At 35.3% G+C, this 22,829-nt stretch overlaps 1 protein-coding gene across 8 annotated transcripts in view; it reads left to right on the forward strand.

Annotated features, from left to right (window-relative positions):
* The window catches only part of LEKR1 (leucine, glutamate and lysine rich 1), a 222,147-nt gene that overhangs the window by 4,647 nt on the left and 194,671 nt on the right, over nucleotides 1–22,829 (forward strand). For 7 of the 8 annotated variants that reach the window (XR_015240078.1, XR_015240079.1, XR_015240080.1 and 4 more), the window contains one exon: nucleotides 12,791–13,005. The exons of the other annotated variant lie outside the window; for it this stretch is intronic. Coding sequence is in view for 3 of the 7 variants with exons in the window: in XM_086674580.1 (XP_086530706.1) it covers nucleotides 12,791–13,005 (215 nt within the window). In the remaining 4 variants the exon portion in view is untranslated. The remainder of the gene's footprint in view (nucleotides 1–12,790; nucleotides 13,006–22,829) is intronic. 8 annotated transcript variants of the gene reach the window in all.

The raw sequence follows: 22,829 nt of genomic DNA on the forward strand, positions 1-22,829 counted from the left end.
TGTTTCAATTTCACCTCAATTCTTCCCACTTATCATGTACCAGGCACTGTTTTAAACCCTTTCATGTATATCAACTCATTGAATCCGGTTAAAAATTTTTCAGTTTCTATCCTGCTCTCCTCCCTGTGAGTTCATATCTGTCCTCAGGCAGAAGCATTTATCCTGTATTTAGTTTGGCAATGCATACATTGTTAACAGTATAATGTTTAAAACGTCTCTTTGAAACTGATTGACAGATTGTGAATTAAAACCTCAAACATTAACTATCATTAATCATTGAGGGTTTTCAGTAAATCTACAGTCAACTCTTAATTAACCACCAATCCGTTACTTTTTAATTAAAAATTGTAGTCATCCCTCAGATATGCTTTTATCCTTTGTGCATGTTGCTTTGGGCTGCCTGTTAGCATTAATCATGCCATTGATTTAACTTAATGCTTAATGTTACTGCATGTCCTTCAGATTTATGTAAAATGCAACCTAGCAGGCCCTGGAAAGGAAAAGCCCAGAAAAAGACCTTTTAAACCATTGCATTTAATTTGCTTCACCTTTTAAATTGGACGTAAGAGACAGTAAGCACAGAGAGAGCTTAACTATGCTATGCTTATCTGAGAAATGGTGCTTATATGTGTTTGAAGACATGGAATATCCTTCCTCTCTCCCTCAACTGAGTTCCTTGCAAATACTAAGCTGGTATGGTAGAGATTAAAAGACACAAAACAAAACAGTCTGGAAGAAACAATATCCATACTGCAGATCCCAAGGAAGAGGATATATAATGACACGAAAAAATAACTCTAAAAAACAGGGGCGCCTGGGTGGCTCAGTTGGTTGAGCGTCCGACTTCGGCTCAGGTCATGATCTCACGGTCTGTGAGTTTGAGCCCCGCATCGGGCTCTGTGCTGACAGCTCAGAGCCTGGAGCCTCTTTCAGATTCTGTGTCTCCCTCTCTCTCTACCCCTCCCCTGCTCACATTCTGTCTGTCTGTCTGTCTGTCTGTCTCTCAAAAATAAACATTAAAAAAATTAAAAAAATAACTGTAAAAAACAGTATATGATTTAAATATCATATAAGGTAGTATCTTCTTTGATATGGACAGGTAGGGGAGGATGGTCAATGGAGGAGCTTTATGTGGGTGACAGAATTGGGATTGGCCCTTGAAAGCTGAGTATTTCTATATACAGATGGGGAATAGGGCATCCTAGGCCAACGTAACAGAAACTTACTGGTGAAAAAAAGCTGGCCAAGTTAGGTATGTATTTATTTTGACAAGATTTTTATGAGAATTGTAAAATGCCTTTTTCTCATGTTTAAGGTGCTATATAAGTAAATCGTTTAAAAATGATAAAAACCAAACCTTTCACGAATCTACAGTTCTATTCTCAAGGCAGGAATGGCAGGCAGTTGTCCATACAGTGCAGAGGAGGGACATCAGGAGAAACTCAGCTGCCTATGTCCCTGGACAATTATGCTGATTGTAGCCCTGGTCCTGCTGAATGTTTAGAATGTAAAATGCAGCTCTGCACTTTTTCAGACTCAAGTTAGATACATTTATACCACAAATATTTATCAAGTGCATATTATGTGCTAGGCACTGTTTTGGGCTTGATTGTAAAGCAACAAAAATGTGTACATGTAGCCACAGCCTATTAAAGCACAGTCCAAGAATAAGTCAGTTATTTCTTTTTCACAACTTCTTACCTATGTTTGATTCATCTAGATTGTCCATTATGTAACTTGTTAAATTGCTTACTGATCAGGCAGTATATCTATTTAGTCAACTTGCATACATCATTTCATACAGAATCATGTTAAATAGGTATATAGCTTATAATGCTAATAGGAATACCTCAGATTAGAACCATTGCATTATTAAGATGAAGAAAACAAATCATTTTTTCCCACATGGCTTTGAAATTGTGCTCATTTCTCTATTGGATGAACAAATAACTGAGGTGTGCGGGTCAGTAGGTGGTGACAGGTCTTTCAAAGGCTTTTTTTTTTTTAATTGTTCTTCTGTTAACTTTTTATATTAGTTCTTATGTGGCTCTTCTTTCTAGAAAAGCTTCTTCTGTGTTTCTTTCTTTTCTTTTTTCTTTTTTCTTTTCTGTGTCTAGGCAAGGAAAGTTAGTGTAGAAGAGAAGGTGAGCCTTTCCTGTTTATTTCTTTCTATACTTTTGCTGTATGATCTGGAAATAGATGGTCAATAAATCACATGAAAGATACATGGTAAGGAATGTGAAGGTGTATTACACTCTATTATTAATAGCCAAACAGGTAGTAATAGAGTTGCAAGAAAAAGTAAAGGTGGTGGGGAAAGTAGGGAGAAGAATGCTGATGACATTCAGTTATATTGAAAGAATCCATTGCCTGATTAGAAGCCTAATGTTAAATTACTTCCCCCTGGTCTCATTTCTTAGGAAATCTTAGAGAAGAAAGAATAAAGTAATCTTTTGACTCTCATACTTAAATCTTTTTGCTTTTTGTCACAGTTTCTGACCAAGCATCAGACATGCCTCAGACTTCCATATCCCTAAGTGGCAGAAAATATAAAACAGGCTTATGTACTGGAGAGCAGGACCACACTTGCCCGCTTTGTTTGCTGCTAGACTCTACAGTTCACTTCTGTGTGTACTTAGACTATATCTCTGAATCTACTGTCTCTAGACTGAACTAACTCTTACTTGTCTCTGACCTCCAATATCCAACAGCTTTGCTAGAATTGTCATGCAACATTCTGGAAGCAGAATGAACTTGTTCTAAGTTTAGGACTTTATTGCCATGATTTAAAACTTGAACAGTACTTATAGATCAGCAAAGTAATAATTCTATATTTATTCCCCTCCTGAATGTCAACTGATATTATAGACATACGGAGTTCTCTTTTTAGAAAAAAAGCAACGAACAACTTTCCTTTTGCTGTTTTCACCAGGGGACATATGCAGAAGTCAAAACAACTCCAACAAACTGTGGAAAAACTAGTTATTTTGCAAAAAGTAAAACTGATCTCTTGTTTTTTTTTTAAATGGTGACAAAATGAACACTTGTAATAGGATTTTTAGCTTCAGGAGATATTTATTACCACAGAACACAAAGTAAAATAAAGAGACCAGAGTTGTTTATTTTACAAAACACAAGTGGTGGTGCAGGCTGGAGTGCACACTGTTCTTTCTGGGATAACAATCCCTTTCCCTAGCAGTAACAGCTCATTTCGTCCTGTTTCAGTAAAGTAATTTTAGTACTTTGGAACTTTGAAATTTATTCAGAATAACAGTTTTATATTTCCAAGCACAGATTGTCATTGCCAGAAAAAATAAACGTAATTTTCCAGGTCATTTTGGGCCACTGTGGCTAGGGTCAGATTTTGTGTTGAGTTAAAGGAAAAAGAAAGAGAATATGGTCATAGAAATGTTAGCACTAGCATCCTGGAAAAGTAGTGATATTTATGTGTGGGCGTGGGTATGTGTGTTGTGTTTTGAAGCAATTTTAGTCTTAAAGCCTAATGACAAAAGGAATAGGAAGCTATGTAATTTTTGGAGAAACTATTCTGTTAATATTGTGACCTAAAATCTTGAAAAATCTGCAGTTGTCAATTTGTAGTCCAAAATCCTTTTCTTTTTTCTTTTTCTTTTTTTTTTTTTTTTTTGAGTCTAAAATACTTCTGTTGGCAGGCCACAGAGGGTCATGGAGTCTACTAAGGTGAGGTTTCCCAGTGGAAAAATAGGTATTGAAGGAAATACACTTTAGAAGCATATTTATATAAACATAAGTGTGTCATATATAATTTATGTCTGAAGCCAACATTTCTTAACATTGTTCAATAAAATTTCTTTATGGATTAATCTCTGTATTTTAGTCCCAGATTGATTTATTTTTATTTTTATTGTTTTACAAGTAAACTTCTTATTTCGAGATTATTGTAGATTCACATGAAGTTGCAAGAAATCATACTAAGAGATGCCAGCTTCTTCCCCATCTTCCCCGTCTTCCCCGTCTTCCCCCATGGCCTCCAGTGGTAACATCTGGCAAAACCATACTAAGCTCTCACAACCAGGATATTGACATTGATACAGTCAGGATGTAGAACAGTTCTATCACAACAAGAATTGCTCATGTTTCCCTTTTATAGTCGCATTTACCTCAACCTACCTCTTCACATACCTCCATTACCCCACCTCCCATCCCCAATTCATGACCCTTGGGAACCATCGATCTCCAGTAATTATGTCATTTCAAGATGTTATCTAAATTGAATAATGCAATATATAACCCTTTGGGATTAGATTTCACTCAGTGTAATTCTCTGGAGCTTTATTCAGGTTGTTGCATGTATCAGTAGTTTATTTCTTTCTGTTGCTGAGAGGTATTCCACAATCTAAAGGTACTGCACAGTTTGTTTAACCTATTGAGGGACATCTGGTTTTTTTCCCAGTGTTTGCCTATTATGTATAAAGCTGCTGTAAGTGTTCATGTGTATGTTTTTATGCGAACATATGTTTTCATTTTCCTGGAATAAATGCCCAAGAGTGCAATTGCTAGATTGTACAGTAGTTGCATTGCATGTTTAGTTTTTTAAGACACTGTCAAACTTTTCCAGTTTGGGCTGTCCCATTTTACATTCTCGCCAGCGATGCATGAGTGAGCCAGCTTCTCTGCATCTTTACCAGAATTTGATGTTGTCATTAGTGTTTATGTTAGCTTTTCTGATAGGTATATGGTGATAACTCATTTTGGTGTTAACTTGCATTTTCCTAATGGCTAACAATGAATATCTTTTCATTCATGCTTATTTGGAATCTGTATCCTCTTAGGTGAAATGTTTCTTCATGTCTTTCGACCATGTGTTTTCTTTTTTTTAATTAAAAAAAATTTTTTAGAGTTTATTTTATTTTTTGAGAGAGAGTGAGAGAGAGAGAGAGCGCAGTTGTTTGTGAAAGTGTGTGTGGCACCAGCAGCAGAGGGGCAGAGAGAGAGACAGAGGATCCGAAGAGGGCTGCTCTGACAGCAGAGCCCGATGGGGGCTCAAGCTAATGAACCGTTGAGATCATGACCTGAGCCCAAGTCAGACGCTTAACTGACTGAGCCACCCAGGCGCCCCTTGACCATGTGTTTTCTAATTGGATTTCCTTAAATCGTTGAGTTTTGAGAGTTCTTTGTGTAATCTAGATAATAGTCCTTTGTCAGATATGGGTTTGTAAATATTTTTTTCCCAATCTGTAGCTTGTATTTTTCTCCTCTTCACAGGGTCCTTTTCAGAGCACAAGTTTCACATTTTGATGAAATCCAACTTATCAATTTTTCCATTTATGGATCATGCTTTTGGTATCAAGTATAAGAACTCTTTGCCTAGAAAATCCTGAAGATAATCTCCTAGGTTTTTTTTTTTTTTGCCTTCTAAAATCATATTTTTATGTTTTACATTTAAGTCCATAATCATTTTGAGTTAATTTTTGTATAGGGTATGAGGTTTAGTTTAAGGTCCTTCCTTCCATCCCTCCTTCCCTTCTTCCTTTTAACCTATGGGTATCCAATTGTTCCAGCACCATTTATTGAAAAGACAATCTTTCCTTCACTGAATTGCTTTTGCATCATTGCAGAAAATCAATTTGGCATATTTATGCAGATCTTTTTCTGGGTTCATTGTTCTATTCCATTGATCTCTGCGTCTGTCCCTTTGTTAATACCACACAGTCTTATTACTATAGCAATACAGTATGTATTGAAATCAGGTAAAATGATTCTTTCCACTTTATTTTTTTCAAGATTGTTCTGGTTCTTCTAGTTTCTTTGCCTTTCCATATAAATTTGAGAATCCTGTCTATATCTTAAGAAAAAATCTTGCTGAAATTTTGATAAGAATTACAGTAAGCCTATAAATTTGGGGATAATTGCTATCTTTAATATTTTGAGTCTTCAGTATGTCTCTCTGCTTATTTAGATCTTCTTTGATTTTTTCATCAGCATTTTATAGTTTTTAGGATACAACTACTGTACATGTTTTGTTAGATTTAAGCCTAAGCATTTCATTTTTTTGAGCAATCATTATTGGTGTTGTATTTTTAATTTCACTGTCCATGTGTTCACTGGCAGTGTATACAAATACAATTGGTTTTTTTATGTTTATCTTCAATCATTGACCTTGCTGAACTTATTTGTTCTAGGAGTTTTATTGTAGATTCTTCAGGATTTTCTATACAGGCAACCATGTTGGTTCATATTAGGGACAGTTTCCTTCTTTCCTTCATTCCATCCTCCTTCCCTCCTTTTCTTTTCTCTTTTCTTTTCTTTTCTTTTCTTTTCTTTTCTTTTCTTTTCTTTTCTTTCTTGGCATTTACTTCTTGCCTTCTTGCTCTGGCTAGAACTTGCAGCATTATGATGAATATGAGCAGAGAGAATAAATATATATCCTTGCCTTGTTCCTGATATTAGGTGAAAAAAACACTCATTTTTTCACTATTGCTTCTATGTTGCTATAGGGGTTTTTGTAGATGTTCTATACAAAATTGATCTTTAAATTGGTTGTATAGCACATTGACTTATTGATAAGGAAGGGTCCTGATGGCCTTATGAAATGGTGAGGTGGCCTGTATAACTAGTGATTCAAAAGTTCCACTGTTCTGTCTTAAAATGTTTCTCCCAAACCAAATGAAATTCACTGGCTAGACCCTCTTTGCATCTTTTTAAGTGGAGAACCTCTTAGAAGGGGTCACATTTTATACTGCGTTATGGAATAGTTCATCTGTTTCTTTCCTCCTTTATAGAATAGTTTATCTGTTTCTTTCCTCCTTATCCAAGTACAAAAAGCATGGGATGGGTGGGAGAAGAAAGGAGGAACAGTTTTAGAGCAGAGAATGGTGCAGTTGGGCTGCAGGAGGTTACTGGAGTGCCTTTTCTAGTTCAAGCACAGACAGGAACTTTGAAAAGGATTCGAAGCCTAATTTAACCTTTTAAAAAATTTGCATCACTTCTATATTAAATACAGTAAAACCTTGGTTTGCAAGCACAAGTCATTTCAGAAACATGCTTGTAATCCAAAGCACTTGTATATCAAAGCAAATTTCCCAATAAAAAATAATGGAAACTCAGATGATTCATTCTGCAACCCAAAAATATTCATATAAAAATGATTACAGTATGGTAATATAATGCAAAATAATAAATAAAATACAAAATATAAAGAAAAATAAATTAACCTGTACTTACCTTTGAAAACCTTCATGGCTGGTGTGAGGGAGACAAGAGAGAGGAGGGTTATTGTGTAGGACAACTTCCAGTATCACTAAGGGAATCACTGCTTTCTATTGGCTCAATGGAATCTTTTTCTTTTTGTGCAATTTTAACAAGGAACCTATCCAATGACACTTGCTCTTGCTTCCTTTTGAGGATTTCACAGAAATGTGACATTGCATTGTCATTGAACAATTTCATTGCTTGCACTGCTATAGCCTTATTTGAGTGGTGCTTTTCTACAAAATCTTACACTAGTTCCCAGATTTTACACATCTCCCTAATCTCATTTGAAGTGAGGGATTCCTCTGCCTTTTTTCTTCTCTGTAGACGAGATGCAGACATACACTGCTTACAAAATGTTGTAATTTTGGCCACTTGCATACCTTGTTCATACTTCTCGATGATTTCCTTCTTAACTTCCACTGTAATTAACTCCTTCTTACCACCTTTCTTTTCAACCTTTCTCTACGTGGGGTGCCATTGTATACGCTGGCACAGATGTTGACTACAGTATGGCATTAATAAACTCTTGTCATATACTGTATTTAATGTAACTGGTAATAAGGCCACAGAGGAAAGGGTCTCTGTCTGCAGACAGCCTGAACTAGAATGAAGCAAAGCCTTCCTAAGCTTATTCTTGTGTGGAAAAGCAAAAGACTGTCCATAGGTGCTTTGAAGTGACAAAAAATACACTGATGCCAGTTGTGGGCACCTTCCAACGTTTTGAAAAAAATCATTGGTTTGTGCCAAACAGTGTGGCCTGAGACTGAGCATCTGAGCATGGGAGATGATCACCTGCAATCCTGCAGTGACAGAGAGAGAGAACCATTGGCTCAGTTGTGATCATACGATGTTCGGCGTCACATACTACTCATATTGTAAGACATCACTCATTTATCAAGTTAAAATTTATTAGAAATGTTTGCCTGTTTGCAGAACACGTTACTCACAATCTAAGGTGTTACTGTAACTATAATTTTAAAAGTACAAATACCACATTTGAGAAGTTTATAATTTTTAAAATTTTTATTAAAAAATGTTTATTTGGGAGAGAAAAAGAGTGCAAGTGGGGGAGGGACAGAGAGAGAGAGAGAGGGAGAGAGAGAATCCCAAGCAGACTTTGCACTGACAGTGCAGAAATGGGGCTTGATCTCACAAACTGTGAGCCATGACCTGAACCAAAATCAAGAGTCAGATACTTAACTGACTGGTCTACTCAGACACCCCTGTAATTTATTTTTAAATGACTCTACATTTGTTTAATATATTGCATTTGGTGATGCCTCCTCCAAAGCATGTCTTGTAGAAAGCAAAAGTATCCTGCTCATGATATAGGTCTTTTGTCAAGAATGACAGCATGTCATTATTTTACTTAGAAAATGATGACATAACGCCAAGTTATAAGAGTGAAGCACAAATTATATTTCACAAAAAACAGGTACTTACTTACTTCATGTGGGAATATAATTATAGTATTTCATAATTTTTCAAGCTTCACAGAAATATCCTAAGTAATTAGCCCATACAAACACTAAGAATTTGAAAGTGTTATTGCATTTTTTTTCTGTTGTATTTTTGCTTATGGAAAATTGTTTACAAGTTAATAATACTGAAAACTTTTGTTCAATATACTTATCTAACATAGATCATTCAGTAATTTAGATCGTACTAGGTGAATTCTGGAGACTCTTCTTATGGACTTATTCTTTTGTAATTTGATTGTCTTGTTTTCTAGCTCATAGTATCATTTTTTGGGTATTCTGTGCTGAACTTCTAGAATACCTATTCTATAAAATATATTACTTTATGTATTTCTGCTCTACCTGCCCCTGCCTTGATTGCTGTTTAGAGTATTAGAATAACATTCTAATAGCTTTTGTAGCTGTGAAGTTTATACTGTTTCTGTTTTGTACATCAGGCTGCAGATGAGCTCCACCTAGCAAGACTTTTCTTTAGAATGAAGATAAAGCATTTTGCCAGAATCTGGGCAAGAACTGTGATTAATAGGCCTAAGGTTAGGAATGAAAGTGCCTTCAAGTAAGCAATATAATTTTCAAATTGATGAGAAGGAACCAAAACTCACAAGAGCAAAGGGATTATAAGAAAATACCCATCTGTTCTGAATTAGTTCAGGTCTCTTGACCTAGATAAGTTATATTCCCAGGGACTGATAGTACCTTTGAATGGGATTGTGGAGCTACTCTTGGTGATCTTTGAGAAGACAGAGAGAGTAAGAGGATAACATACAAATGCCATTCCAGGTATAAAATGGCCATAAATTATAACCAGGGAACTCAATTTCAGTTCCAGACAATATACTAGAACGTATTTATTAAAAGATGGTTTGTGAGGATATACTAGAGAAAACAGTAACCCTTGAGTCAATTTTATGTTTATTAAGAGAATCAGCATGTGGATGTTGTGTACAGTTACTAGGTCCAGGACCTATAGTAGCTATAGAATGTATAGACTTTATGAAGACATTTGACTGAGTTTGCCATAATATTCCTGAAGACAATATGGGTAAATATAGGCTGATTATAAAAATAATTGGATAGATTAATAATCAGTTGAAAAGTTGTACCTTCAACTCTTCAAATGTGCTGAGTAATAGATCAGTATCAATCAAGTAGATATGACATGCTATGGAGTTCTTTCCTCAGTTTTGTCATATTCAACACTTTAAATCAATGAATTAGATGGATAAAACAGCTTATAAGGATCAATTTTCAAAGAGACACAAAGCTTAGAATTTCCTGCACACCAAGTCAATACATAAAGGGAGTCTAACACATACATATCTTTAAGATACATGTGTGTCAGAGGCACCTGGGTGGCTCATTTGGTCAAGTTTCCGACTTCAGCTCAGGTCATGATCTTGTGGTTCATAGGTTCGAGCCCACTTTGGGCTCTACTGACAGCTCACAGCCTGGAGCCTGCTTTGGATTCTGTATCTCCCTCTCTCTCTGCCCCATTCCCACTCTCTCTCTCTCTCAAAATAAAAATAAAACTTAAAAAAAAGAAAAAGATATATGTGTCTAAGATATGTATGTACAGATATATATGTTATTAATTTACTTACATTATAATTATAATTTAATTTTCTGCACTTCAATGTGAAAAACCAGATACACAATAGAATGGGGGTTATTGGTTGCAAGAAATAGGTAGCATAAGGAGGAAAGAGAATAGTGCAGGAAGATTGGGCATGGATCCTAAAGGACAGGTAGGGAAGCTAGGTTGCACGAGTAACTGAAGTGAGGAATTTGAAGGTCATTGGTTCCTTTTTTCCTCTCTTTCTTTGGATCCAGATTATCTTTGTCTCATCTTGTCTGTGTATGTCTGCTCACCCTTCTCTCTCATTCCAGTAATGTGGCTAACTCTGTGTGGAAGATCCGTCTCCATTCAGGCTGCCCTAAAGGTGTCCCAAATACTTGGGTCTTCAACACTTACAAGTCTGGTTGGCTCATCCCAGCCTAGGGCTTCGTTCTTCTAGGTCTGATATCCAGTCCTCATCCCCCAGTCAGCCATGGCTACGGTTGATGGGTGGAGGGAGATTTAGTCACATTACCAGAGCAGCCAGGACTGTAGAAGATGAATTCTCTAAAAAAGCAAACATAGGTGAGAAGGAATAGATTGGTATATTTAATATAATGAAAGATGGTTTCACACTGAAGCATTTTTTTAATAGGGGCTTTATTTAACACAAAAGCAAGTAATATATAATATCAATGTATAAAAAATAGAAAAGACTGTTGTGAACGAAGGTTGCATTAGAAGATACTACCAATGATATTACCTATGAGATATTAGAATGAGGAAAATTTGAGCCCTCTCTTACTCTGTTTTAGTGAGACCAACCGTGCTGGAGTATTAAATTCTGGGGACCAAACTTTGAAACATGTATAGAACACTGGAACAGGTTCAGAGAAAATTATTCAGAATAAGGAAGAAATTCAAAACCATGTCATATGGGAAACAGCTGAAGGAATTGGAAGTCTTGACCTGGAGAAGAGAAGATATGGAGTGCTCCTGATAGCTGTCTTTAAATATTAGAACGAGGTCTAGGGTTGTTGCACATGGTTACTGGGAGATTTAGGGCCAGTGCACTTACCAAGGAGGCAGATTTGGGGTCAGCATGAGAAGCTGTCTGAGGATAGAACAGGCTGCTTTACAAACTAGTTTCCCATCATTTGGGAGGTTGAAATAGAATCTGGATAACTTTTTATCCAGGTTAGAATAGATTGTATGAACCCGTCCAGAGCTTGCGCCAAGTTACTTTTATGATTTGTTTCAAACTTGTTGTTTTACAAATCTGTAAATTTGGTATCTCTGGCAGTTAGATGGTTGATGTGGTCATTCACCTGTATCCCACAGTATTGCAGTTTTTAATTTGAAATTTTTGTTATTGAACTTTAGATGAACAAAATGATACTATGTAAAGATTTGTTATTTGTTTCAACTGACTCTTGTGTAATGGCATTGACAGGTGGGTGAAGTGTGTCACTCTTAGTTGTGGGAGCAGTTTCTACAGTCTTAAGGGAGTTTTCATTAAGAGTAAGTACCCCTCGAATACAAGTGTTGCTTTCATTTTAGCGCCCTGGGGCAAATATTTAATGAAGCCATCTCTTAGCCTTTGTGAATAGCAGGACGAGTAGAGTCTACTTGAGGAATATTTATATACTTGAGACAGAAAAAAGAATTACCTCTCTCTTCACTTTGCTGGAATTCCATTTTTCACTGCCCTTATGCTGGCCAGAGATACATGAACTTCTTATTTATTTAAGAAGTAAGAGGGTTAAGCTGACACACCCATAGCAGAAAAATATGACACAAATGGTTACAGGGGGTAGGTTTTAGATAGACCTGGGTTTAATCCCAATGTCTCCATATACCAACTGGTTGTTTAACTTCAGTGGTTTCCATTTCCTTATCTATAAAATGGGTATAACCATACCTACCTGAAAGGAAAAGAACAGAGTTAGAAGAGATTGGGTTTAAAATGTTTTTGCTATTTATGGTTATATGAGAGAATTCTGTTGTAAATTCTGTAAAAATCATAAAATATTAAAACTGAACAGGAACTTAAGAGTTCATTTGGTCCAATGCCATAATTTTATAAATGAGGAAAAATAAGATCTGAAAAAGCCAAGAGGCATCTCCAGGATCACAGTGCAGCTGGCAGTGAAAGGCCAGCGATTTCTCTCCACTTCATGGAAAACTCATCTTAAAACAAGAATTATAAAGATGTTTTCATCATTTTTTGTTTTATTTTATGGAAAATATTTCAAGAGTAAATCTTTCTTAGAGATACTATGGAGAAGCAATCACTCTGAAAGACCCTTTTTTAATTCCAAGATTCTGTGTCAGAGTCCATGTCATGCCAGTTTTTAAAATTTTATCCAGATGTCAGCAACATCATAATTATTACTCCATGGCATAGTCCAGTGTGCATTACTTCATTTGACCAGCGTGGTTGCAATAACATCCTCAGTGGAACTTTGCCAGAAATTTAAAAATATCATTTCAATGTATGTATGTATATGTGTCTATTTTCTAGATGTCCCCTGAAGAAAAAGTTTGTAGGTACTGTGGAGTCAGCTATCTAATTCTTCACGAGTTTAAAGCTATGGAAGAAAAAATGAAAGCGATGGAAAAAGAGATGAAATTTTATCAAGGAAGTGTAGATCGTGAAAAGAGACTTCAAGAAAAGCTACGGTCTCTTAGTCAAGATTTTGAACAGTACAAAATTGACAATGAATCCAAAACAGAAAGGTATATTATTCTTTTCTGTCATTTATTTAGTTTGAAAGGAAAGTACAGGAAATAAATAGACTTTGAATGTTTTTCTGGAATTTCTCTATATCAGGTATAACTTACACTTTAATACACCTATGTTTGTTCATTAATTATTACTAACTGTTAAACCTAATTATTATAGTTTGAGCATTTCTTTTGAGGCATAATATTTACTATTTGAATAATTAGAAACTAGTTCATTCAGTAGTCATAGTTGGGATGGGTCAAGTTATATTTTTCCCCAGATATATATCTTAATTTATCATTAGAAAGATTTGTCTATCAAAATCAGGTGAATTTTGGTTGTTTTGCGACTTAACATTTGTTTTTAAATGGCCTTGAATATTTAGATTTATAGCATAAGGTTTTCATGTTTTGAAAGGATGCCAAAACATTAAAATTGGTACATGATTCTAAGTCACTGAAATTGGAATAAAATTAAAGATTGGGTTCCTAATTGCTGCTGAATCTAATCAGCAATTTAGTCTGCCTAAAGACACTTCAGTATGTTTATACAGACACTTCTATAGAAGGGTTTTTGCTGGTATTTTATGGCCTTTCCTTTTTCCCATAAGTGAATATTTCTCCATTTAAAATATCGACAGTTGATGTTAGTAAACTTTGAATGAATGAATTTAGTGAATATCATGTCTTTGTAAAAGTAGGAACTTTGTTAAATCTCCTAGAATTAAGTGCTTCTATTACATTTTGTTATAAGCTTTTATAATTACATTAAATCTCAGTTGAACCTGATATTTCTTAGACCTTTACTAAGAAAATTTTGTTACAGTGTCTTTAATTTCAAATTTGAATAATAAAGTATTTCATAATGTTCGAGTAGAAAAATAAGAAGCTTAAAGTATTCAGCTTAAAATTTTAGATTTGGAGGGTTTTGCCTGTCAGAGCAGAGATTCTTTTGTTTGGGGTATTCACATTTTACTTTCTTTAATAGAATATTGCATTATATAAGTCATATGAACACACAAAATAAAAGAAGTAAACAGAAGTAAAGGCAAAGAATTCCCTTTTTATTCTGATTACTTTCTTCTTACTGGAGAGAAAACCGCTTTTAATGGTTTGGTGTATATCTTTCTAGATCCTTTATTGTGCCTTTTCTTTTACTATAGATATATTTCTTTAAAATATCTAATATATCATATATGAGCCACTTAATTACATACATTGGAAATTGTTCCGTGTTAGTGTGTATAGATCAATCTTGTTTTTAACTGTTACACTTTCCTTCTTAAGAATATGCCGTAATTTACTTATTTTTCTTTTCAACATTTAGATTATTTCCAATACTTCTTATTACAGGTAGTATTTTTTTTACAGATAGTATTTATATTTATATTCTTGTGTACATGTGTTTTTCATGGGATAAATTCCTAGAAGTGAAATTGCTGAAAGAAAGGAAATGCCAGCTTAAAATTCTGATAAATGGGGTGCCTGGGTAGCTCAGTCAGTCAGCTATGTATCCGACTCTTGATTTAGTCTCGGATCATGGTCTCCCGGTTCATGAGATTGAGCCTAGTGTTGGGCTTTGTGCTGACAGTGTGGAGCCTGCTTGGGATTCTTTACCTCTCTCTGCCCTGTCCCCCCTTCAAAATAAATAAATAAACATTAAAAAAAATAAAATTCTGATAAATGTATACCAAATTGTCCTTTGAGAAGATAGTGTTAATTTGACCAATAGTTTATAAGACCATTTTCCTACATGTTCATATTAGAGTTTTCAATTATTTTCGAATATTTACTTTTTTCTTGAGTTTTCATTGTTGTTTAATTTGTGTTTCTTTGTTGCTAATGAGGTCGAACATTTTTTCATGTTTATTAGACATTTCTGTGTTTTCCTCTACTAAGTACTTGTTCATATCTGTTGTCAAAATTTCTATTGGGTTATTTGTTTATTTTTGTTTATTTATAGGAGTTTTTAATAAAATGTGGACATTATTTTTGGTTTATATATGTTGCTAATATTTCCTCATGTTTGCCTATCTTTTTGTTTATTGTGTTTTTCTGTGTTGATTTTTTATTTTTTTAACATTTCATACCAAATTCTGGTCCAGGTTCTGTGTCAAGTTCTTTTTTTTTTTTTTTTAATTTTTTTTTCAACGTTTTTATTTATTTTTTTGGGACAGAGAGAGACAGAGCATGAACGGGGGAGGGGCAGAGAGAGAGGGAGACACAGAATCGGAAACAGGCTCCAGGCTCTGAGCCATCAGCCCAGAGCCTGACGCGGGGCTCGAACTCCCAGACCGTGAGATCGTGACCTGGCTGAAGTCGGACGCCTAACCGACTGCGCCACCCAGGCGCCCCTGTGTCAAGTTCTTTTGATTGCAAACAACAGAAACTCACTCTGGCTAACACTAACCTAGATTCAGGCAGGTTGAAAACACAACGTATGTCTAAAACTTTTATAGTACTGCTGTTTTAGTTAACTTTTTAATCTATTTGGAATTAATTTTGTCTGGTGGATTTATAATTTCATATTTATTCTTTTTGAAATGTATGGCTTGTCTCAATATCATTCATTAAATTTTCATTCTTTCTCTTTTGATTTGAAATGCCACCTAGTAATTTCTATGCTAGTCTATTTCTGGACTCTCTGTTTTATGCTATTGATCTATTGCTTATCAGTGGGTGTCTTAGTCCATTTGGGCTGCTATAACAAAGTACCATAGACTGGGTGGTTATAAACATTATTTATTTGTTTCTGACAGTTTTGCAGCCTGGGAAGTCCCACGGTGCTGGCATATTTGGAAGGGTTCCTCCCTCCTACTCTTTCCTGGTTTGGTGTTTTTGCTATGTCCTCACATGGTGGAAGAAGCAAGGGAGCTCTTCCAGGTTTCTTTTATAGGTACACTAATCTCATTCTTGAGGATAAAAATCCTATGTGCTATGCCTATTCATCTTTTCGTCCCTTTTAAAGACTGGCAACCACTGATCCATTTGTTGTCTTCATAGTTTTGTTTTATCCAGAATGTTGTATAGTTGGAATCATATAATATGTAGCTTTTTCAAGTTCTTTTACTCAGTAATATGCATTTGAGTTTCTTGCATGTCTTTTCATGGCTTGATAGCTTACTTCTTTTTAGCATTGAATAATATTCCATTGCCTGGATGTTCCACAGTTTATCCATTCATCTACTGAAGAGCACCTTGATTGTTTCCACGTTTTGGTAGTTATGAATAAAGCTGCCATAAGTATTCATGTGCAGGTTTTTGTATGCAGATACATTTTCACCTCCTTTAGATAAATGTCCAAGTGTGATTGCTGGGTCATACAGTAAGAGTATGGATAATTTCATAAGAAACCTCCAAGTTGTCTTCCAAAGTGGCTCTATCATTTTGCATTCCTGGCAACAATGAATGAGTGAGAGTTCCTGTTACCACATACTCACCAGAATTTGGTGTTGTTGGTATTTTGGATTTTGGCCATTCTTATAAGTGTGTATTGGTATCTTGTTGTTCTAATTTTCATTTCCCTGATGACATATGATGTTGAACATCTTTTAATATGCTTGGTATCTGTATATCTTTGCTGAAGTGTTTATTCAGATGTTTTGCCTATTTTAAAATCAGATTGATTATTTTCTTATTGTTGAGATTTAAGAATTCTTTGTATATTTTGGATGATAGTCCTTTATTGGATGTGTCTTTTGCACATACCTAATTTTTCTCCTGTTATTTTCTAGGAATTTTATACTTTTGCATTTTATATTTATATCCATGATACATTTGAGTTAATTTTTGTGAAGGTTGTAAACTCTGTACTTATATTCTTTTTTTTCTTTTTTCTTTACTTTTTTTTTTTTTTTTTGCACTTGGATGGCTTATAGTTGCTCCCAGCGTGATATGTTAAATAGATCATCTTTGCTCAATTGTATTGCCTTTGCTCCTTTGTTGAAGAGCAGTTGACTGTAGTATTTATGTGGATCTGTTTCTTTTTTTCTTAAAGTTTATTTATTTATTTTGAGAGAGAGGCAGTGTGAGTGGGGGAGGAACAGAGTGAGAATCCCAAGCAGGCTCCGCACTGTTAGCACAGAGCTTGATGAAGGGCTCAAAATCCCAAAACCGCGAGATCATGACCTGAGCTGAAGCCGGACGCTCAACCGACTGAGCCACCCAGGAGCCCTCATGTGGATCTATTTCCGGACTCTGTATTCTGTTCCATTAGTATCTTTGTCTGTTTTGTTTTGTTTTTGTTTTTGTTTTTTTTACTGGTACTACATTATCTTGATTATTGTAGTTTTGTAGTAAATCTTGAAGCCAGGTAGTGTCAGTCCTCCAAATTTGTTTTTCTCCTTCAATATTGAGTCGGCTATTCTGGGTCTTTTGTCTCTCCATATAAACTTCAGAATCTGTGTGTTCATATCCACAAAATAACTTGTGGGGTTTTGATTGATACTGAATTAAATCTATACATCAAGTTGGGAAGAATTGATATCTTGACAATATTGAGCCTTCCTATCCACACACGGAGTGACTCTCAATTTATTTAATTGTTCTTTGTTTTCTTTCATCTACATTTCATTTTCTTATATAGATCTTATACATATTTTGTTAAGAGTTTTTCACGGTTATACCTACGTATTTAATTTTTTGGGGGGGTTGCTAATGTAAATGGTAATCTGTTTTTAATTTCAAATTCCATGTAGTTATAGTGTATAGGAAATTTATTGACTTTTGTATGTTATGTATTTTGTTACGTATTTTCTACATAGGTGATCATATAGATTTGCATACTATACATTTCAATAAGTTGTATTTTCATTTTCATTTAGTTCAAAGTAGTTTTAAACTTCTCTTGTGACTTCTTCTTTGACCCATATGTTATTCAGAAGTGTCTTTTTTTATTTCCCAGTTTTTGGGGATTTCTCAGCTCTTCTGTTTCATTTGTAGTTTAATTTCCTCATGGAGGGACGCCTGGGTGGCGCAGTCGGTTAAGCGTCCGACTTCAGCCAGGTCACGATCTCGCGGTCCGGGAGTTCGAGCCCCGCATCGGGCTCTGGGCTGATGGCTCAGAGCCTGGAGCCTGTTTCCGATTCTGTGTCTCCCTCTCTCTCTGCCCCTCCCCCGTTCATGCTCTGTCTCTCTCTGTCCCAAAAATAAATAAACGTTGAAAAAAAAAAATTTTAATTTCCTCATGGAATCAGACATTGTATGATTTTAATTTTTTAAAATTGTTAGAGTGTATTTTATGGCCCTGAATGTGGCCTAACTTGGTGAATGTTCCATGTGAGCTTGAGAAAAATGTATGTTCTGCTATTTTTGGGTGAAGTAGTCCATAGATGTCAATTATATCAATTGATTAATGATACTGTTGAGTTCATCTATGACCTTACTGATTTTCCACCTGCTGTATCTGTCCATTTTTGTATCAAAGTCTTCAACCATGCTAGTGGATTTATTTATTTCTCCTTGTAATTCTATAAGCTTTTGCCTCACATATTTTGATGCTCTGTTGTTAGGCTCTGTTGTTAAGGATTATTATGTCTTCTTGGAGTATTGACTCCTTTATCATTACATAATACCCCTTTTCAACTCTGATAACTGTCGTTGCTCTAAAGTCTTCTCTGTCTGAAATGAATACAGACATTCTCACTTCTTTTGATTAGCGTTAGCATGATATATCTTTCTCCACTGCTTTATTTTTAATCTACATGTGTCTTTATATTTAAAATGGGTTTCTTCCAGACAACATATACTTGGGTCTCATTTTTTCATACACTCTGTTAATGATTCCAATCATTAACATTCAAAGTACAGTAAAACCTTGGATTGTGAATCACTTGTTCTGTGACTGTTCCACAAGACAAGCAAGCATTTCTAATAAATTTGAACTTGATAAATGAATGATGTCTTGAAATATGAGTAGTACGTGATTCCTAATGTCACATGATCACAACTGAGCCAATAGTTCTTGAAATTCCCTTTGATATATGGGTGCTTTGGATTACAAGCATGTTTTCAGAACAAATTATGCTCACAAATCAAAGTTTTACTGTAAAGATTGATGTAGTTGGATCACTATCACCATTTTTATTACTTTTTTCTATTTGTTGCCCTTGTTCTTATTTTTATTCTTATGTTTGTCTTTCACACTTTTTCTGCCTTTTGTGTATTTGAGCGTTTTAAATAATTACATTTTCTCTTTCTTAGAATATCAGTTCTACTTGTTTTTTACTTTTATTTTTTAGTTGTTGCTGTATAATTTGCATTATATATTTATAGCTAATCCAAGTCTACTTTCAAATAACACTGTGCTGCTTCCTGGGTAGTGTAAGTACCTTATAATAACAAAATATTCCTGATTCTTTCCTCCTATTTCTTGTACCATTGCTGTCATTCTTTTCACTTTAAGTAAGTGTACGTAAATATTCACCATCAGGATTTGCATGATTTGTTTCTTTAGTCATGATTTTCTGTAGTTTAAAGATGGTATACCTAACTGTGGGGTTTTTTGCAGGGCAGGGTGGTATTCATCTTGCTTGGTATTCTCTGAGGTTTCTGGATCTGTGGTTTGGTGTCTGACATTAATTTAGAGGAAATTCTCAATCGTTTCAAACACTGTTTCTTTTCTTTCTTCTTTTGGTATTCTTGTTATACATATGTTGCACCCTTTATAGTTGTCCCAAAGTTCTTAGAGTCTCTCCCTCTCTCTTTTTTTTCATTTTTTCCCTTTGCTTTTCAGTTTTAGCAGCTTTTCAATTCTATTGTCATATCCTCAAGCTCAGAGAATTCTTTCCTCAATGATGTCTTGTCTACTAATAAACCCATTAAAGGCATTCTTCATCTTGTTATAGTGTTTTTGATCTCTAGCATTTATTTTTGATTCTTTATTAGAAGTTTCATATCTCTGCTTACTTACCCATGTATTTTTGAATATTGTCTATTTTTTCCATTAAAGCTCTTTTCATACTAATCGCAAATTCCTAGTCTGATAATTCTGACATTCCTGCCATATCTGCCTCTGGTTCTGATGTTTGCTTAGTCATTTCAAACTGGGTTTTTGTTTTTGTTTTTGTTTTTTTGCCTTTTAGTGTGCCTTCCAATTTTTTGGAAGGAGAACATGATGTTCTAGGTGAAAGGAATTGCAGTTAATGGGTCTTTAGTAATGCAGTGTAATGTGGTGGGTGGGAGTGTAGGAGAGGTATTCAGTAGTCCTGGGATTGGGTCCCAGTCTTGCAGTGAGCCTGTGCCTCTAGACTGTGAACTTCACAGATGTTTCTCAGTTGCCAGCCTCTTACCCCTCCCCACTCCCACCCTAGGTAGGACAGGATGGCTGGGGTGGGCTGAAGTTGGGTATTTCCCTTTGCCAGGTCAGTTGGGCCCTGATAAAACCCCAGTAGTTTAAACTCTGATAAGATAGTTTTTCTTGAGAGCAGGCCTCTTAAACAGAATAGAAAGCTCTGGTATATTTCATCATATTTGAAATATGTTTCCCCTCTCCTTGTCAGAAGCACAAGTGGATTTTTCTCTAATCTTTACTGTGAAGACCTGGTAAGGCTCCTGGATATAAAACTCACAAAAGTGTGGTTTCCCTCTCCCCCTATAGTTTTTATCTCTCAGATTGATGTCCACAGTGAGCTTCCAGTCATTTGCCAATTACAATTCAGGTTTTTCTTTCCATGCATTGGTTCCCATGAAGGTTTCTCTTGTGGGTTTCTGCTCTGAGAAGTTCTGATTCTCTGTATCCACCTTATCTGTCTCTAATTTAGGGGGCAGTGGTTTGCCCTGTGACCTTACTTCTCTAACAGATCTAGCAAGAGTTGTTCATTTTTCACTTTGTTCATCTTTTTTACCTATTGTTAGGATAGCATAGTGACTTCTAAAGCTCCTTACACATCTGATTGGAAACCAGAAGTCTTATGCTGACATTTAAAAGAATGACTTAATACTTTAAACATTTTTATTTTTTTCATGTGCTATAAGTGTTTATACCTGTACTCACTAAGCCTCATGAAACCTGAATCAAAGTATAGATAGCCCAAGAGAAAGAATAGAACATGGTGGACAAAGGAAATAAACAGAAAAATATGAGTGCCTAAAACTTAAAGAAAGAATGGATTTCAAATAACATTTTCTTTCTTTATTTTTTTATTAAAATTTTTTTAATGTTTATTTTTTGAGAGAGACAGGCAGACAGACAGAGCACGAGCAGGGGAGGGGCAGAGAGAGAGGGAAGTAGGCTCCAGGCTCTGAGCTGTCAGCATAGAGCCCAACGCAGGGCTCAAATCCACAGACTGTGAGATCATGACCTGAGCCAAAGTCGGATGCTTAACCGACTAAACCACCCAGGCACTCTCAAATAACATTTTCTAACCTTGACTTTCTCGTTATAATAGGTTAGTGTTACTACTTCTATATCAATTCCTTTGGTGTCTGTCATAGACTAGTATTGAGCTGCCAACTTGACATTGTGGCAGAAGTATCTTTTTGGGCTCCTTGGGAGGTCTACTCCAGAGTTCCTCTGGAAAGGACTTCATTTGAGTAGCCACAAGGAAATTCTATGTTTGCAGGTAGATTGATACTGTATAGATAAATATATCATTATTATAGCTACTAGAGTGTTCTATTGATATAAGCTTATTGAAACTCTTAGTTTAAGCTTATGATGCTCACCAGCTGGTCAGAATGACATATAGAAAATTTTACCTTTTATAAAAGTCATAACAGAGTAGTACACTGATCACAGCTGGGTGTTTACTTCAGAGAATTCAAGAACCATAATGGCAGATTATTGGTCAGAAATATTTGCATTTAGAATTGAATGGAATTTTTACATTAAACTTTAATTTTGAGGTAATTATAGACACATGCAGTGTAAGAAATAATGGAGATCCTGTGTACTATTTACCCAGTTTCCCCTGTTGGTAACAGCTTGTAAAACTGTAGTATAATATCATAGTGAGGATATTGACATTGATATAGTCAAGATGCAGAACAGTTTCATCACCACAGGATTCCTCATGTTGCTCTTTATAGCCACAGTTACCCTCTCCCTCCTCCAATCATGACCCCTGGCAACCACCATTTCTATAATTTTGTCCTTTCAAGAATGTCATATAGATGGAATCATAGAATATTAGTCTTTTTGGGATAGGCTTCTCATCCAGCATAATTCTTTGGAGATGCATTCAAGTAGTGTGTATTAATAGTTCATTCTTTTTTATTACTGAATAGTATTACATTGTATTCATTGTATTGATGTACCATATTTTGTTTAATCGTTTACATTAATCATTCACAGAAGGGCATGTTGGTTGTTTTCAGCTTTCCCTATTGCAAAGGAAGCTGCTATGAATGTTTATATACAGGTTGTGTTTGAACATGAGTTTTGTTTCACTTCTACAAATGTTCGGAGTGCAGTTGCTGGATTTTAGGGTAACTGCATGTTTGATTTTATAAGAAACTTCCAAATAGTGTTGCAATGTGATTATAGCCTTTTGCATTTTCACCAGGAATATATGAGTCATCCAGTTTTTCCACATCCTCACCAGCATTTGATGTTGTCGACTATTTTTTAATTTAGCTGTTCTGATAGGTGTGTAGTGGTACCTCATCATGATTTTACTTTGCATCCTAATGACTCATGATGTTAAACCTCTTTTCATGTGTGTATTAGTTTACTGGGGCTGCCATAACAAAATACTACAGACTGAATGGCTTAGACAACAGAAATTTATTTTCTCACAGTTTTGGAGGCTAGACGTCCAAGTTCAAGGTGCTTGATTTCTGACATGTTTGTATGTTTGAAGAGAGAGAGTGATCTCCGAGTCTCCTCATTTTCTTTT

Source organism: Puma concolor, chromosome C2 (genome assembly GCF_028749965.1).
Source record: "Puma concolor isolate L17-30 chromosome C2, mPumCon1.1.hap2, whole genome shotgun sequence".
NCBI lineage: Eukaryota > Metazoa > Chordata > Mammalia > Carnivora > Felidae > Puma > Puma concolor.